Source organism: Cibotium barometz, chromosome 39 (genome assembly GCF_041138505.1).
Source record: "Cibotium barometz isolate CiBa-2024 chromosome 39, ASM4113850v1, whole genome shotgun sequence".
Taxonomy (NCBI): domain Eukaryota; kingdom Viridiplantae; phylum Streptophyta; class Polypodiopsida; order Cyatheales; family Cibotiaceae; genus Cibotium; species Cibotium barometz.
Window position 1 is genome coordinate 5,187,501 of NC_141084.1, and position 19,504 is coordinate 5,207,004.

At 44.0% G+C, this 19,504-nt stretch overlaps 1 protein-coding gene across 2 annotated transcripts in view; it reads left to right on the forward strand.

Annotated features, from left to right (window-relative positions):
* Window positions 1–1,178: 1,178 nt before the first annotated feature.
* LOC147615635 (uncharacterized) overlaps window positions 1,179–19,504 on the forward strand; it is a 31,609-nt gene continuing 13,283 nt past the window's right edge. Inside the window, exons 1-5 of one of the 2 annotated variants that reach the window (XM_086778164.1) lie at window positions 1,179–1,357; window positions 1,502–1,583; window positions 1,948–1,994; window positions 2,388–3,199; window positions 3,295–3,359. In XM_086778164.1, coding sequence (XP_086634290.1) covers window positions 2,589–3,199; window positions 3,295–3,359 — 676 coding nt within the window. In that variant the 5' untranslated portion in view covers window positions 1,179–1,357; window positions 1,502–1,583; window positions 1,948–1,994; window positions 2,388–2,588. The remainder of the gene's footprint in view (window positions 1,358–1,501; window positions 1,584–1,947; window positions 1,995–2,387; window positions 3,200–3,294; window positions 3,360–19,504) is intronic. The other variant, XM_086778163.1, reaches the window with a different exon arrangement.

Consider the following 19,504-nt stretch of genomic DNA (forward strand, 5'->3'; position numbering starts at 1 on the left):
AGCACTTTGTGCAACACCTCTTGCTGCCTATTGCCATCGTAAAGCTTCATGACATTATAAAAGTTGATCTTGTCCACAAGCTCTCTCTCCTTTACTCCCTCTTCTCTCTCTTGTTTTGTCTATGCTTCCGCCTATGCTTCCGTCTTTTGATAAGCTATTTGATGGAAAAGTCATGGTATTTAGAGGAGATTTTAGGCATATTTTTCCTATTGTTACGAAGGGTAGGCAAGAAGATGTTGTGAATGTGACATTGTGTCATTCCTTTCGATGTAATTGTGTAAAGGTTTTGAAGTTGACCGAAAACATGTAAATTACCCACAGAAAACAATTATGAAAGAAATGAGTTCAGATAATGGATTACGAATATTGGTAATGGATCAAATTGCAACAATTATAATAACATTATAGAACTACCAAGAAACATGGTTTTATAAAGATCATCAATGAAAATCTTGGTTAATGTGATATGTTTAGAGTTGAGTACCATTATGACTTATGCTAACTACTTTAGTGAACACACTATCTTGGCTCCAAGAACTATTGATGCGATATCTTGAAGAAAATTGCATTAGTATAACATGATCTTTTCTTCTCCAAGAATTTACGTAAGCTTTCTTACTGAAATAAAAACATGAAAACTACACAATTATCACTTCATCAAAGTTAAAACAAAGAAAATAAATATTCAACAACACCAAGAACAAAAGCATTGGGTGCAATCTCCTCCCCGATGTATGTGGCTCTCCTTCCACATGTGGTATTTAAATCATATTCATATTTTTAGTCCATAGAGCCATAAATAATACCTATTCCACTTTTTAAAATAAATAACTTTGTCTAAGGTTATAATGTTTACACATGATAAAACTATATCCCAACAACATATATAAATGGACCAATGCTTACAAATTCACTAGTGCTCTCACACCCACATTAAACTATGTTGTGCACACATGCACATAAACTCTAGCTGATAGACTACAAAATAATAATCAACGACATAATTAACACATGATCTTCGTCTTCACACCACTGCTCAATCTATCATCCATGGGACACATTTTGCACAATGTGACACCTCAATCAGTAGTATCATCCTTTCACATCTCATGCTAATATGGAAGTGACCCTCCATGACATCATACATACTCTATAGGATATGCATTGTGAGTTTTTTTTTTTTGGGAGCTAAATGCACGCTATAAGAGTCTGCTCACTTCTTCGTTTCAGTTACCTTTTGTTGCCTACGGTTTGTTTGCAAAACAGGCCACCTCAAGACTGTGTGTTGCCTTTAGAAGATCATCTGCTCTAAAGAGGTCCAGGGTAGGGTTTCCACCATCACCATCTCTGCAACCTGGTATGTAATTTTCTTCTTTTTGGCCCTTTGTGTTCTCTTTGTTTTTCTTTTTACTTTTTGGGAGTGAGAAAAAATTCCCTTAGTTTTTCTTTGCAATTGTTTAGAGCTAAGCAACTCTCTCTCTTTTTTTTTTTCCCTGCGCAGGCTCGTCAGAACGCACTTGCACGAAAGCATTTCTGCAACATCTCCATAGCTTTGACTAGGGTTTTTATTGGGCTTGGATCAGGTAAATTTTTTATTCCGATTATTACTTTATTCTCCCCCTTCCCCTCTCCTTGATGATTCTATCAAGGGCATCATGGCATAAATAGCGGCTTGTTTTAAAAATAAATTTTTTTCTTTTTCTTCTCATGATGATTCTAATATGTAGTTTAGGGTTTCATGCGCATTTTTCTTTTTTTATTCTGGAAAAAAAAACCTTCATTTTTTCCCCTTAATATGGTATCATGGCATAGATTTCCTTGTTTTTCCTTTCTGTTCTGATTTATTTCGTTTTGATGACCGCATCATGTATTCTAGGGCATGATGGTTTTTCACGCTCTTTTGGGTTTCTTGGTTTTCTTCCCTTGATCGCCTATCCTTTGGTGTAGGTCACCACGGCATATAATTTCTTCCCTTGATGGCCATATCATTTAGTGTAAGTAACCACGGCATATAACTTCTTGTTTTTTCTCCCTCTTGTCTATTTACTTGTTATTTCATTATTTTCCCTTATGATATGATATCTCTCCCTGATGATTCTTTTTTGTACTCACTAAGGCTTATTTTCCCCTTTTATGTTCTAAATTAGAACCCGCCTTCCTAGTCCTCCTGCTTGTTTCCCTCTTCTCCCCTTTAGGCTCATTTCTTCTTATGATTAGTTCAGGTCATTTCGTCCCTGTATTTTATTGAGACATTTGCACTACAGTTCCTCCATTTTCTTTAGAGTTTAACATGCAGTCTAGGGGGACTATCACATGTTTTTTCTTGTTTCCAACTTTCAGGACTTGGCTTTGACGTGTTTGTCCTATTTTTGCTTGCAATCTTGCAGCTGTTGGCCACGTTGAAAATTGCGATGTTCTCTCCCGAGTATACACAAGCACCATATTTCTCCTAACTTTTATTGAAGCCCGGAAGGAGAATGCTCTCTCTCTCTCTCTCTCTCTCTCTGTACACAGTATAATTTGCAGGGTTATCTGCCAAGGTTTTTCATGATTGGCCTTTGAAGATCATATATCTTGATCATTTGGTTATGGCTCAGTGGTGGCACGCTAGCCCACATCATCAGTTTCTGCATCAGCACTTGGCCTCTTACAGTGCCTTGCATACCATGCAAACCTTGTCTAGCATTGCCGTCCGATCATTCCTTTCTCCCACAGCTTGGGAAGATCTGATTCTTGGTCCAAATCTGGAGAAAGTGCTTTCCTCTGCCCCATCCAGTGCATCCATCAGTTGCTTTTGTGATGATGACCCACAGATTCCAGAGCATTTGTTTGATAAAGATGGGAGCACTTTCAGTTTGAGAACGAAACTGGAGATCAGGTACAGTCCATGGGCGATGAACATGATGGACGGATTTGGAAAAGTGGACAAAAGGACAGCCAAAGAGTTCACAGGTGGGCCTACAGGAGGTGGTAATGGACGGGATGATGATGATGGGGGTGAAGGCGGAGGTGGTGGCGGGGATGAGGGTGGGGATGAGCATATATATATCCTTCCACTATTGACGATTGCATTTGCTGCGTTCCACTTAGGTTACTGCATTGCAGTATGGATGAAGGATGAAACACTGGAGTTTGGATTTATCCAGACTGGAGTTGCTCTTTTCTTTTTGCTTGCAGTGGCAGCTATTCGATTGAATAAGTGAGTCACTTGCCTTGATAATTTGGTGCCTATTTTCAGGCTACTTCGTAAGGCTATGTTTGTGCTCCCTTATTATGTTATTGTGTTGGTTGCAGTCAAACCGGACTCGATGCCTACATCTTAGGCTTGGGAGCGTCTGTTGGAGTAATGCTGTGGACAGGTAGAGCAGGAACTTCCTCCTTGTTTTCTCACAATCAGGAAATGCAATCCTTTTGAGAGGGTCATCTCTCGGCCCTGCCTTCTTAAGACTGTTTCAACCATATTTTATTGCATAAAATCTGACTAATTTTATATGCTGATTCCTTTTTTGACCAAACTGTGCATCCATTATTTATCTATGAAATGAGTAGCCTTATCAATTTGGAGAAACAATTCTGGAGCAGAAAAATATGGGGCGGAAATAGCTATGACCCTTTTCATGTGCAGCTGTAGCAAGGGCAGCAGCCAAGCAAGACGGAATTACAGTTTTTCTTTGGGTTAAATATTTACAACAATAGGCAGCTGATGTTTGGCAAAAGCGTAACATTTTCGTCAACTTGGTCTCAATCTGCAGGTAGTTGGTGAACTTTTGGCTTATTCACAATGGTGTTACAATCCCACGGATCTCCTACACCCAAACACGAGTGATTAGTTCAAACCCCGTAAGAGGGGTGCAAGCTAGCTCACCTCCCAACCGTAGGTTCTATGCTTCGAACTACCCCCGAGCTAGGGGATAAGGTTTGACCCCCACAGATCCATGCTAGTCCTTCGGCATGCCGACCTATGCTTTGCCACACGCGTAGTTGAGTCTTGGTCGAATTGTGACCAATAGTGAGGTTATGACAATAGTAACCCATGCTTCACTTATACAGTGCACATGGATTTACAATAATAACCTTAGCCGCCAGCAGTAGCTTGCTTTCTTCTAATCCCAGGGCTTCCCTAACCTTGCCGGATTAGGTCACTAATCTCGAGGATTAGCACTAGGTACGTAACATACTTCCTTTCCTCAGATGTTTCCACTCTTGGAAACAAAATTTGTTCAAGAAAGAAATTTGGGAAACCTATGCTGTAAACTAGGAAGTGTCTCCCAACTCGAAGACATTTCGAGTCTTGGAAAAAAACAGGGTAACCTCAAACTACATCTAACAAGTGATCCCTTATTCTTGTTCACCATGTCTACTCTTTTCATTCTTAACTCTGCCATAGGAACTAGCTAAAACTGTAGCCACTGTTCCTACAGCTATCTCAATGGAACGAAAAACAATCCAACTTGAGCCAGAGTCGTGAGGAACATAACAATTCCTTAATCCAACTCCCGAGAAATCGGATAATTTGCCATCACAAAGACAATTGTCGTAGCCAACCAAATTACCTATCCTATGAGGATTGGGTAATTCCTCGTACCTAGGGGATATAAAAGAAAATCTGAGAACCACAGAACTATCAGATATATGAACACTAGTCATAAATGACATGTGAAAGTGTTCATATCAAGACCGTGTCAAAGCTAAACACCCATGATATAACTCTCCTACTGTACCATATCCTCTACTGTCATGTGTACCCATGCGTCGTGGTACATGGTGAAACTGGCTCATCAATAGCGCAAGAAACATGTGCAGAAGTAGTACCTTTTTAGGATATTTTGTCGTATGCCATGACCCCTTTGTGAGCCCCCGTCCGGTACATGGGAGACACAAGCTACGTAGGTCAGTCTCCCAGCCATAGAGGTATGTCAGCCATAGAGATCTGTCAGGTCAGTCCTCTTAACCCACATGGAGAATTCAGCAAGTAGTCTTCATGTAAATGTTAAAATCTTTAACGCATTTTAGCTGCACTCATGTAGCAGGGGCCAGCCCCAAGACCAGATGACTGTTGCATGTATGCATGATGCACAGAAGGCTGGATACTGATGTAAACTGATGATTCAGGGCTGAGAACTGCTGTAGACTGAAACGCAGACCTGTAGGGATGCTGTTGGACTGAAACGCAGGCTGTACTGCTGCTGGACAGAAACGCATAGGTGTACGGCTGCTGCTGGACAGAAACACAGGCTGGCTGTAGGCGACTGGTTCACATGCAGAAAACCTGGCTGAATTCTGGCGTTGACCTAAGGCTGGACTGTATGCTGAATCAGGGACTGAACTGATGCTGATTGCAGGCGCCTATGGCTGTAGGGACTGCTGTACTGTAGGTGTTGGAGAAACAGGGCTGGCTGAAGCAACCTCAAACACTCCAAGGGCTGGATGAGACTAGTCTAGTGCTGAAGGCAAGGGAAACTCCTAGGGCTGAGGAGGAAAGCTCTTAGCACATTGAAGACTGAATGAGAAACTAAGTCCTATGCAAGCCGATTTATATGGTCAAGTTGGCTGGTCATTTAATAAAGTTTATATTTATAAATGACAATAAATGCTAAATAAATACTATAAAATATGGAAAAAATACCAGATAAATCCTAGTAAATTCCCTAAGGCTTCTGGGGTGTTCTAAATGATGCACAGACATATGCATGCATATTATGCAGGGATGCAGAGTGCTTTCTGATGCAAACCCTAAGGCTTCTACTGACTCTACATGCATGAATGATTCTCTTCAAGTGGGTTAAGGGACTTGACTGACTGACTGACCCGCTAAGGTTGAGGAATGACCTACGTAGCTCGTGCCTGACGTATCCTGGACTGAGGATGTACAATGGGGTCACGGCGTACGACATATATCATCCTACTGGGATCTAATACTGTACAACTGTTGCACTGCTGATGATGAGCTATCTTGTCACCATGCACTGAGGGCAGAGTGCATGTGACACACTCCTTGAACCGAGCAAAAGCTTGGTCCTTCTGTGAAAGGAAATAAACCCATGTGAATCCATCAACAAGTAGCATAAAGTACAAAGAACCTCCCAAGGATGCTGTTTGCATAGGTCCACACAAGTCAGTGTGTACCAACTCCAAAGGTTTCGAAGCCCGCCTGGAAGCTTGCTTCGAAAAGATTCTTTGTGCTGCTTACCACGAATGCAAGAACTACAGTGTCCTTACCTGCTTCCAACATGTGGCAAGCCAACCCCCATGTGGTCTCGGAAAGCTCGTCGCAGCGCATCCACATTCAAGTGGCCAAACTGAAAGTGCCACAAATCACCAATCTGAGAACCTGTCAAAGAGGAGAGTGCGGAGAGTTTGTATATACCATTCTCCACGTCGCCTTCCCAAATAACCTGGCTAGTCTCGCGGTCCCGTAGAGCAATAGAATGCTCCTCAAACTCCACCTGGAAGCCAGTCTTGCACACCTCATGCATTGACAACAGATGAAAACCAAGTGCGGGGACGTAAAGAACACGAGAGAAATGTTTCCCCCGTCTGCCATCGGGAATGATCTTCATCTGGCCGTCACTGTGTATCGTTTCAAATCCTGAAAGAAGTCACGGGAAGGAGTCATGTGCTTGGAAGCACCACTATTAAGAATCCATTTCTCGAGTATCCTTTGCGGTGAAGCCAATTGCCTCCTCGCTCGAAGAAGATGAAGCATCCGTGTCCAACATCTCCAAGTGCACAAAGGTTGGAGTCTTTGCAGCTGAAGCTGAAGAATCAGCACTCTTCCCAGTCCACTTGGGACACTTCTTCCAATAGTGGCCTTTCTTGCCACAATCATTACAGGTCCTGTTAGCCTTCAGTTTCTCTCGGTCTGAATCAGGCTTCTTCTCATAAGACTTCTCCGATGAAGCCTTCCCTTTGCCCTTCTTGTTATTACGGCCTTTTGACCATTGGCCAGTTAAGGCCTCAGAACCTCCGCCATGTGGAGGATTCGTGAATCGCTCTGCTTGGTCCAAGACCATGGGCACAAGCTCCTCCCATGTGATGGTGCTGAGCCTTCCACTGGTGATCAACGAAGAGTAAAAGGCTGAGTACTGAGAGGGCAAATGTGATAGCAACGTTATGGCCATATCCTCTGATGATATCTCTTTCCTTGCCTGGAGAACTTCCTGCTGAAGAGCATGCAGCTCATTAATGTGCTCCCGCATCGTTGACGAATAAGCAGGATTCATCACCTGCATCTGGACTTCCATGGAGATTCTCTTCATGGGTGATATCCTATTGTAGAGAGAAGCCAAATGCTGCCAAATACCTCTGGCCAACATCATATGCTTTATGTGATTGATCAACTGTGGTGTGCAATTGAGGAAGATGAAAGAACGGACTCTGGCATTGACACGATCCCATAACTGTGCATGAGCCTCCCGTTCCTTCCGAATAGAGGGTAACTCCCCTTCCTCTAACTCCGGCCGTGGAACCCCAACAACAATGAAATCAGCCAAGTCATAGGACTCCAAAACAGATTCCATCATTACCTTCCATATGCCGTAGTTGTTCCCGTCCAACTGGCTGTCCATCGGGAACGTGGGGAGTGTCGGGATCTTCACGTGCTTCTCAGCCATCTCAAGGGTTCACAAGGTCTTGTGAAGGGAGGGTGGGTGGGAAAAAAGAAGAAGAGGCTGCAAATAGAATGCAAGGTGGCTGTCCAACGGTGATGGCCGCCTTCTACTTGATCTCCAAGTCCCGTACAGCCCAAAACAGTCTCCAAATCAGCAAACCCTCGACATCCCACTGTCTCCAAGCTTCAAGCCACCTCGGGCTCTGATACCATGTCAGAATGCACAGCGGAAATGAAGACAACTGCTGTAGAGAGCAATACACAGATGCAAGAGAGAGAGAGAGAGAGAGAGAGAGAGAGAGAGAGAGAGAGAGAGAGAGAGAGAGGATAGTGTAACTCTGCTATATATACACCAAGAAATCCCGGAGTGCTCAATGATAAGCGTGGGGGGGAAAGGGGCCATTTTATATGGCCCCAGGCTGCTGGTCGGCCAGTACTAAAACAGCCGACAGCAACCCCATGACCTGTTCCAGCCGAGTCGGCCATCAAATCAGCAATCGACGAAGGCAGAGCAACAGGTCGGGGATGCAACCTTCTGTCGGCCTGCAATGGAACAGCCGATAGGTAGCAGACAACCTCCCACACGTAGCAAAAAATGGGAAAAATACAGGGAAGTGAGGAAAAATGGGGAAACACCAAAACTGGGCAGGCATAGCCACAACAGAGGCCCTGACATAGGCGGCAACCGCGTGGCACGTGCGATGGCAGTTCAAGCCCAACAGCTAGAGAAGTGGAGAGTGGCGCTTTAGTACAACAGATCGGTGAGGGGCATCCAGTCGGAGAAGATGAGCTTCACTCTCGATGATGATGTTGACGACGCTGATGATGAACTCCAAGTTTTGGTGAAGGTTGCCACGCCTTAGTGATGATATTGAGCTTTACTCTTCGACGATGATGGCCACACCTTGATGCTGAGCAAGAGAGGGGTTCATGCTTCTTTTGTACTTGGAGTGAGGATCCTGCTTTTTGGTAAAAAGCTATCATGCTTTTGCTTTACCTTTTTCACTTAGCTTTCCTCTTTTGCTTTTGCAGTTTTTACTTTATACAATAAAATATTACTCAACAAAAACTAGACGTGAGCTAGTCAACAAACACGTTGTTAGCACTTTCATCCCCAGTTTTTGCCCTTTATGATGCCCATTTGGTCCCCTTTTGTATGGCCCTTGCTTGTTGCCACCCCTTTTTTACTATTTTTTGGGGATTTTTCCCAGCCATTCTGGCATTTTTCCAATCGGCCATGTCCAACAGCTCCAGTCGGCCTGTTTATGAGCTCCAGTCGGCCAGCACTTCCCCACTATAAATAGTGAGTGCTAGCCTCTCATTTTTCATTCAGTCTTGTACATATTTACTCCCTCACTTATGAGACTAACACTGTCTCTTGCTTGGGACCGTTTTGGTTCAGTATATTCAGCATAGTTTGCTCCATATCTCTCTCTCTCTCTTGCACTCTGTGTTCAGCACATTCTAGTGCCACTCTGCTTCCGCTCTGTGCACTCTTTCATGGTATCATCACTCCCGGTTTAGCAACCTTTCTGCTGCCCCAGATTCAGCCCTGTTTTCAGCACCTTCTCCTCTGCGTTTTTCTTCGAGATCCGTAGCTTTTGCTGCTGCGTTTTCTGGACAGCACTGTGCAGGTCGTTTTTTCTTCAGATTGGCTTCACCGATTCAGCCGTCTGGCTCTTGTTGATCAGCGTTTCATTACCCACTTGGAGATTGGACTGTAGGCGGCCTGTTTTCTACAGGACAGCACTTGTTCATTGCTGCGTTTTCCTCTCTAGTGGCCCTTTCCCTTTGCAGAGGGGGCTTGTGGTGTTGCAGGCTTTGGTGGCACTCTTGGTACCTGTGGAGGACACCTTTTCTTCAGAGTTTGTGCATTTCTTGAGATTGAGCCCAAGCTTTTATGATGGCTGCTCCCACTTCTCTTCATATGTTTGCTGAGTCTGCCAAGTTGGATGGTTCCAACTACACCCTATGGAAGGTGAAGGTGAAATCGGCCTTGTGTGGCGTGGATCTCTGGGATTGGCTTGTTACACCAGCCAATGCCACCCCTCCCACCCCTGCTTCCGGTGGTGTGACTCAGGCACAGATTGATATTTGGCAGTAGAATGATCGACGTGTTTTCTCCTTCCTGATGTTGAACTCTCAGGATGCTGTTCTCTCTCATGTGCGTACAGCAGATGCAAGTCTCCGAGTCGGATTTTGGCATTGGAAAAGCAACTTATGAACTTATGAGTTTCTGCGTTTCCATCTTTATCTGCTTTTGTTGGGGTAAAGGCATTATGTCCACCCTTATAGTGTGTACAAGCCCATAAGTTATAGTACATAGTACACTTAGTACTTTTAATGTACTAAGTGCACTATGTGTACTAGTGCAATATACATGTGTGATAGGGGAGTCACACACTCAATGCTATTGAGTTGACTTATCCCCACAACTCTCTCTCTCTCTCTCTCTCTCTCCCTTCTTCTCTGTGTGTATGTCTCCCACATGAACTCTAACCCTAAATCTCTCCCATTCAACTGGTATCAGAGCCAGCCTGCAGTTTTCGGTGCAGCACACTCTGCTCGCGTTCTTTGTGCATCTCTGCTGATGTACAAGCCTAAAGCCTGCGTGTTGCTGTACCTGCGTGACCTGAAGCTCTGCAACAGCAGCAGCGCAAGGATGTGACTGCTATCAGCTGGCTTAAACAGTGCTGCCCTCAGATCTCCCAGGCGCAGGTGGAGAAGAAGGCGAAGGCAGGGGTGTCAGCGCTGGGCAGCACACGTCCATACTCTGGCGAGCGTTAGCCACAAGACGTCAACAAACCGAGTAGGAAGAGCAGCGAAGTGTGTAGCGCTACTAGGCGAAGGCGTAAAACCGTTTATGAGTCAGCGCACAGCAGGCGGGCGTCCATCGAACATTAGGAGGCAACGTTTCTCCACTGCGCGAGCCTGCATCTCCAAGGATGGTGCGAACGTACACTCTTGCTGCATCTTCAAGGATGATCTGTGCCATCGTCTTTGTAGTGTACGCTTGTCGAATATCTCAGAGAGAGGGCGAGAAGCCATGACAGAAAGCACCGGAAGGCAGCTTGGAACAGTCGGAGCCCTCAGCCTCTCTGTGATATCATCCGTCGCTATTGTCATCTGCAACAAAGCTCTCCTCACTACCTTTGGCTTCAACTTTGACTGAAGCAGCATCAGCTCCTTCAATTGCCCATCTGCACAGCAGCAGCATCATCACCCCCTTTCCTGCAACAAAAAAAAAAAAATCAGAAAATTACAAGGTATTTGCCTCTAATTTTTTTTTGGGATTTGCAATTGAGCAGGTACAATCATTAATTGAGCAGGTACAGGTTTCGAATTGCTGATTTTTGAGCGAAATTGGCAAAATTGGGTGACATTGGTCACAATCAGGATCAATTTGTAGGAAATTGGATGTCGAAATTTGGGGCTTTTGATGTAATTGTGCAATTAAGCATTCATACATGCTGTATGATGTGAGAAATCGCACATTTGGGCAAAATTGCAGCAAATTGCAGTGCAAATCAAGGGGCTTTTGTGTCGATTGGATTGATTTGCATGCAGGCAATCGCATTTGATGCTTTGGGCAATGTGTTGATGCCTGTCAAGCACTCAATGTGCCTGTAAATCAAGGGGCTTTCATGTATTGGATGTATATGTGGCCAGGGGGAAGCACCGTGAAGACTTTGGATGCCTTCATGTGCGCTAATGTACCATGTATGATCAGAAATTGATCTTAAATCAAGGGGCTTTTCAAAATTTTATGCTTGTTGAGCTTGGCAAAGTAGCAGGCAAGACATTTATGCTTTGAATCCTCAAAAATCAGCTTGCAGTCAAGGGGCTTTTGCCCAATTTCTGTTCGGGACTGTTGTATGCAGTGTTCGGAACTGTAAAAGTCTGATTTTCACTCATTTGGACAGCCAGGAGAGCATTTATTGCTACTGTACCTTCTAGTACAGATTTGGCACAGCTTTGTGCAAGTTTTGGCATGGCTGTACACTGATTTGAGTGAGGAAAAGGTTCAATTTCAGCTGCTGTACTTGCCGGTACAGGTTTGGTACATCATTGGTGAGCACTTAGTACTGCTGTACAATACTTTGGAAGGGGAACAGAGCACATTTAAGGTGCTGTCCTAAATCTGCAGCAAACAGATTTTGGTGATTTCATCACATACAGTGGGAGTAGAGTTGCATTTGTGCTTCCGCAGTGGGAGATAAAGCTTGGGAGAACAACTGTGAGCACTTTGTGTGCTTTTGGTGCAGTGTTTGCACATTTTGCAGGGAGTCGGGCATTGACAGGTTGCATTTTGCTATGGCAACCACAGGTGAGAGCTCTTCATTGCTTCACATCAAGAAGCTTGAAGGCTCACATAACTATGATATTTGGCAAACCCAGTGCTATAATGTGTTGCTCCAGAAGAAGCAGCACAAGCCTATCAAAGAAAGGGGTGTAATGCCCGCTTCTCTTACTGCTGAAGAGTGGGAAGATATGGATGAGCTGGCAAGATCTACTATCATGTTGTCTGTGTCAGACTCTTTACTTTTCAGCATTCGTGAAGAGAAGACAGCTTGGGGAATGTGGCAGAGATTGCAGGACTTGTATGCCCAGCAAAGTGCCTCAAGCAAAGTGTATTGGTTGAAGAAACTCATAGGTCTTCAGATGAAGGAAGGGGCGTCTATGACAGTCCATCTAAATGAGTTTAATGGTATTGTCAGCCAAGTTATAAATCAAAAGTTGGCAATGGACGATGAGTTCAAAGCCACTTTTCTCTTATGCACTTTGCCAGAGAGTTGGGACACATTCAGGACAGCCACTAGCAATTCGAATGCTATGCTGTCATATGCAGATGTGGAAGGTGCTCTTCTTCAAGAAGAGATGAACAGGAAGAACAATTCTGTTGGAAAGTCCAATGCAATGAATGCACGTGGGAGATCCCAGCAAAGGGGTAAAAGCCAAGAACGGGGAAGGAGCAAGTCCGGCTCCAAAAAGGGCTTGGAATGCCATTATTGTGGCAAGAAGGGACACATCAAAAAGCAATGCTACAAATGGAAAAATGATCAAAAGGAAAAGGGAAAAGGCAAAGACAAAGACAAAGATGAAGCCAAAGATGTAAAGCCAAAGGGCAAAAGTGGAGTCAAGATTGAAGAAATCAATGTGTCACATGCAGGTGACAGTGAGGATGAGGTCCTATTTACGTCTTCACTTGATGCCCATTCACTTCTTACAGGTGGTCATGGTATGCACTCATGGATCATTGATTCAGGTGCCTCCTTTCATGTCACAGGTTGCAGAGACTTGTTTGTCAGGTATACTGCTGGCAATGAAGGAGTGGTTTATTTGGGTGATAACCATGCATGCAAGATTCTTGGCAGAGGTGATGTGAGGCTTGTGTTTTCAGATGGCTCATAGCTTATGCTCCATGTTGTCAGGCATGTGCCTGAGATCAAGAAGAATCTGCTTTCTACTGGACAGCTTGATGATGCTGATTATGTTACCACATTTGGTCGTGGAAAGTGGAAAATTAGTAAGGGCTCACTGGTTGTTGCCAGAGGCTCTAAGGTGGACACTCTTTACTTCATGCATGGTGCCACCCGTGTATGGCCGGGATGGCGTCTTACCTACGGGATTGTCACTCCATAGGAAGACCAGGACATATATTCATATATTCATATTTTTGTCGTGCCAGTTTTGTGCCCGACAGGAACTTTTTGCACAAGTTTCATGAAAGGGATTACATGTGCACATGCATTTATGACTGCATGCATAAACTTGTTTTCGCATGATTTGTTTGCACGTGTTTGCCTGTGTTGCCGTGCCAGTACATTGGACGGGGACGCCCCCAGTGTACCGTGGGAGTGCTGCATGTTGACACATTGGTGTGGCGTGTGAACAGGTGGTAAGTATTACCATTTTGGTCCTTATAAATTGTAAAATCCATAAGTTCTGGTTAACCTTAATGTTTATAAGTGTTGACACACGTTTAAATTTGGGTTGGACATTTACTTTCTAGTGTGGGTGCCCATAAACTAACCTTTGATTAGAATTTAATAATGCTAAAAGCAACTATTGCATGGAACCTTAGTACCTTTTCCCACGTGGGTGGTGGCCTACTCTCTCTCTCTCTCCATCGCCTGCTGCCCATGGTGGTATTCTGATCTGTACCCGCCTCCAGCTGCACCTGTGTGCTGTACGGCTGTAAAACCTGTACTTGTTGTTGTACCAACTGTACGACTGCTGTACCCGCCTTCCACCTGTTGCCCGTGTGTTGTACTTCACCTGTACTTGTTGCCCCTCGAAGTCCGTCTCCAAGAGTTAGGAAGTTGCTTCCACTTCGGGTGTCCACAAAGTGAGTCCTCTCTTGTGTCTTGATGTACCTGCTGCAAGTATTGTACCTGCCCTGTACCTTCTGTTGCAGATCACACGTGTGCTATACCTGCCCTGTACCTACTGTTGCAGATCACACGTGTGTTGTATCTGCCTAGTACTTGTGCTGTACTTGCCTAGTACCTGTTGTACTTGAATTGTACTTGCTGTACCAAGTGCCTCATTGTCAAATCTCCATAGGATCACCTCGTAGAACGCTCCTGATACAAGACTCGAAACTTGCAAAACAAACCAAGCAACGTGAAGGGGGTGCAGGCATGACTCACCTCCCAATCTTGACAGTCGTGGGCAAGCTCACAAGTCTTGGCTATCCCCACTGAGCCACGAGGTGAGCTAACTAGTTGGACGTGCTGATCAATCCCTACCTGGTGACGTCCCATACCGCCACGAAGCTACCTTGCGGTGCCAGCCTTGGCTGCATAAAGCAGGTGCACGCCTGCACTAGATCCAAGCTCCTGACCATAGAGCTTTCACAAAGACACGCGAGACTCTATGAACTATTGACTAACCTTGGTCACTCTTTTATAGGCTCTTGGCTGGTCACCGGGTGTCCACACTTGGGCACCCGCCCGTCCATACTTGGGTGCTTGCCCGTTAGTCTATCCCTAGTCCAGCTGGCCAATCAGCCTGCCTAGCTCCAAGCTTCCCCAAACCTCGAAGCTAGTCTTGTGTCCGTGTAGCACACGGTAGATATACATTGTGCACATGACATACTCCCCTTCCTCTAAGAGCTCACTCCTGAGCTCACTAAAAACCCAGGGTAATCTCTCTGAAGGGTAGTCAATGTCTCCCATGTAGCGTCCTCCTCAACACGATCCTTCCACTTGATCTTGTATTCCGTGAGAAGTGTATTATACAATCGTGTTTCACAAAATCCAAGGATCTTTTTCGGTTCGTGTGGAACAAATGTCATGTCCTCGATATCTATGATTTCTTGAGGAGTAACTAATTGGTCTGTTCCACCCAGTACTTTCGTAAGTCTACTGACATGAAATACGGGATGAACTTTCACATGAGAAGGCAAATCCAGTTCATATGTAATTGAACTAATCCGTCGTGTAATACGAAATGGTCCACAGTATCTAGGGGATAATTTCGGAGATCGACCTGTCCGTAAAGTCTCGGAATCTTTGGAAACTCGCAAATACACCATCGTTCCTTAAGAGAACTCTCTGGGTGAACGATGTCTATTAGAATAAAATCTCTCTGTGTCTTGAGCACCTCTAATAGATTCCTTCGCAACTTGTAACATTTCTTGCATATCTTGCAGAAAATTATGTGCTGCATCATGCTGAAGTCTTGAAAATCCCACTGTAATAGGTGATCTAGGTTGAAAACCATACATAAGCATAAAAGGACTAAAACCGATACTCGTATGCTTAGTACTATTATATGCAAATTCTAACATAGGAAGATAATCCTTGCATGAACTCTGTCTTTTGGAGACATATGCACGAAGCATATCCTCCAAAATCTGATTAACTCTTTCAGTTTGGCCATCAGATTGAGGATGATCTGAGGAACTCAAATTCAAAGTTGTTTCCAACTTCTCAAAAACAAGCCTTCAAAAATCACTTGTAAACTTAAAGAGTCCCTATCACCGACTATATCTTGCGGTAACCCGTACAGTCTAAATAATTGCTCGATAAACTGCCTTGCGAATTACGTAGCTGTAATGGTCTTCTGGGTCGGTAAAAATCTAGCTATTTTTGTCAAGCGATCCACCACAACCACAAATAGAATTGTGGTCTTGATGTGTTCTTGGCAATCCAGTAATAAAATCCATGGAGATACTTTTCCATTTATTACCTGGGATTTGCAAAGGATGCAACAACCCAGCCTGTCTAAAGCGTTCAGCTTTATTTGCTTGACAAACTTGACACTTCAGGACATAATCTTCTATATATCCTTTCATCTTTGGCCAATAAAAAGTGTGTTTTGCTAAAGCTAATGTCCTGTGTATCCCAGGGTGTCTAGCAGAAGGCGTCGTGACACTCCTTAAGAATCTTGGACCTAATGTCCAGGATCTGTAGTACACAAATTTTGTCATTACGGAATAGTAAACCATTTTGAATCATCCACTGACCTCCTGCAGCCTAAATGGTAGGTTGCTTAATCATTGAGTCTTCGTCAATCAATGAGCTTCCGTCTTGGATCTTCTACCAAAATGGATCAAAATAACTATCAGTCCTGCAAAGCCCTCTCAATGACTGAAATAAGTCAGTAGAAATATCGGTGAACGACAAAGTATTTACCTCTCTAAGCCAACTAAGCGCATTTGCGACACTATTCATGGACTTCTTTCGGTAACGAATCTCAAAATCAAAATCTTGCATTAACTTAGTCCATCGAGCTTTCCTTCCTCTCAAATCATCTGTATCACACATATACTTGATTGATTGATGATCAGTCAATACCACAAACTTGGAGCCATATAAATAATGTCTTTAAACCTTGAGAGCGTAAATGACAGCATAAAGCTCCTTCTCAAGGGTTGCAACGCCAACAAAATTGAGTGTCGTCTAGCTTTTTACTCTCGAAAGCAACAGGTCTACCATCTTGAAATAGACGTCCCGATTGCAGAGTCACGGGCATCAGTTTCAAGAACATAAGGCCGACTAGGATCGGGTAATGCTAAGATAGGTGCTTCCTTGACTTTATCTTTCAAAAGTTTAAAGGCCATATCCAGATCGTTATTCCAAGTGATAGGTTGATTCGACTTACGTCCATTACCTTTCAATAAGTCGGTCATCGGTAGTGTGAGTTGAGAGTACTTCCGCATAGATTTCCGAAGAAAAACAACAAAATTGAGAAAAGAACGAAGTTGTTTCACAGTCTGCGATATAGGCCAGGCCAAAACCTTCTGAACTCGGTCATAGTCAATGCTCAACCCGTCTCTAGTGATCTTGTGTCCTAAGTAAATGATTTCTGTCATAAAAAACTCACATTTACTTAATTTAGCATATTGTCGATTCTGTCTTAAAATAGTTAAGACAATCGTGAGGTGTCTAACGTGATCCTCAAGAGTACAACTATATATTAAAATATCATCCAGGAACACAACCACAAATTTTTTCAAATGTTTACGAAAAAGATCGTTCATGATTTGTTGGAAAGTGGCTGGAGCATTGGTTAACCTAAAAGGTAATACGAGAAACTATACGATGATCTACTGCGCTTTCAAGTGGTAAGCCTGATGGCAGTTCGTTAGGAAATACATCTTGAAACAAATCAAGTATCTTCTTTAATTCGTTGCTTTCAAACACACTTAATTCATTAACATCCTTAGTAGGTATTGATGGGGAGAAACAGTTAGGGTTTCACTTGTGTGGGAGACATACACAGAGAAGCACAAGGGAGAGAGAGAGAGAGAGTTGTGGGGATAAGTCAACTCACCAAGTGAGTGTGTGACTCCCCTATCACACATGTATATTGCACTAGTACACATAGTGCACTTAGTACATTAAAAGTACTAAGTGTACTATGTACTATAACTTATGGGCTTGTACACACTATAAGGGTGGGCATAACGCCTTTACCCCAACAACCTCCCACTTAAAGGCAAAGTGCCCTTAAGTAAAGGAAAAGAAAAAATCAGCATGTACATGATAATATACAAGGCCATATCAAGGCTGAAACTGGCCTCATCCAATGCCCATCAAGTGTCTGCAATGAGCAAACCGCTCCGAAGGCAAACTCTTTGTCAACAGATCAGCCGGGTTGTCATCCGTGTGAATCTTAACAAGCTGAATTTGCTTGTTCTCTATCACCTCTCTGATGAAGTGATACTTCACATCCACATGCTTCGTCTTTGCATGAAAAACAGGGTTCTTTGCCAACTGGATGGCACTCTGACTGTCACAATGCAACAATGGAATATCCCCTGTATAGCCCAAATCAACCACTAACCGAGATAGCCATAATGCCTCCTTGCAAGCCTCTGTGGCTGCAATATACTCGGCCTCTGTAGTAGATAAGGCAGTGCACTTCTGCATCCTGGATATCCATGACACGGCACCTCCTGTGAATGTAAATACATAACCGGTAGTAGACTTCCGGTTATCTGGATGACCGGCATAATCCGAATCCGTGTAACCATGCACTAATGCATCCTGTTTGCCAAAGCAAATGCACAAATCCTGTGTGCCCTTCAGGTATCTCATGACACCTTTCACTGCTTCCCAATGCTTCTTGCCAGGGTTGGCCATGTATCTAGAAACCACTCCCACTGCAAATGCAATGTCCGGCCTAGTAGCAACCATGGCATACATGAGACTGCTACAAGCTGAAGCATACGGAATCTTGGCCATATCAGCCCTGTCTCTATCTGACTGTGGGCTGTCCATAGCACTGAGTTTCACATATGGAGGCAAAGGAGTACTAGCCTTCTTCCCCCCGTCCATATTGAACCTCTGCAAGACTTTGCCAATGTATTCCTTCTGAGACAAATACAACACATGCTGATTTCTGTCCCGAAGTATCCGCATACCCAAGATGTGATTTGCATCACCCAAATCCTTCATATCAAAGGTTTGATGCAGCCTCTGCTTCAAGGCATCCATCTCTTTACGAGATTTCCCGGCAATCAACATATCATCAACATACAAAATGAGAATCAAGAGACTGCCATCCAAAGCTTTCTTGGTGTACAAGCAGTGATCTATGTCACTTCTCCTGAATTTCAGTGATTTCATGAATGATCAAATTTATGATACCATTCTCTTGGTGCCTGTTTGAGCCCATAAAGACTCTTTTTCAGCTTGCATACAAGCTTCTCCTTTCCACTCACTGCATAACCCTCTGGCTGCTGCATATATATCTCCTCATGGAGATCACCGTGAAGAAAAGCAGTCTTCACATCCATCTGAATCAAGTCCAGATCATCATGTGCAACCAAAGCTAACACAGCTCTAAGTGTGGTCATTTTGACCACTGGAGAGAAGATCTCCTCAAAGTCCACACCATATTCCTGCTTGAAGCCCTTAGCCACTAACCTGGCTTTGTATCTTGGCTTTGCATCTGGTGCAACTTTGAGCCTGTATACCCACTTGCAAGGCAAAACCTTCTTGCCTGCAGGCAAATGCACCAACTTCCATGTTCCATTTTTATGCAGAGAATCCATCTCTGACTTCATGGCACGCTCCCAAAGAGCCTTGTCTGCCCTCTGTAAAGCCTCTTTATAACATGAGGGCTCCCCACAGTCAGTGAGCATCAAGTAGTCAACCCCTGGAACAAACCTGTCAGGGGCTCTGGAGGGTCTAGTGGACCTCCGTACCCAATGACCATCATTTGCAGGTTGCTGTCCAGCCTGCATATCATCCATTGGTGGCTCCTGTTCCATGCCATAAGGCTGAAAAATCATGCCCGGTATCTCCTCTAACTGTGGTATATCCATAGGGATATCTTCTGCCATATCTGGCTGTCCATTTGGACCATTTTCAGCACCATTTAAGGGCTGGTTTTCCTGCTGTAATGGCTGATTTACAGCCCTTTGTTGTTGTCCATGAT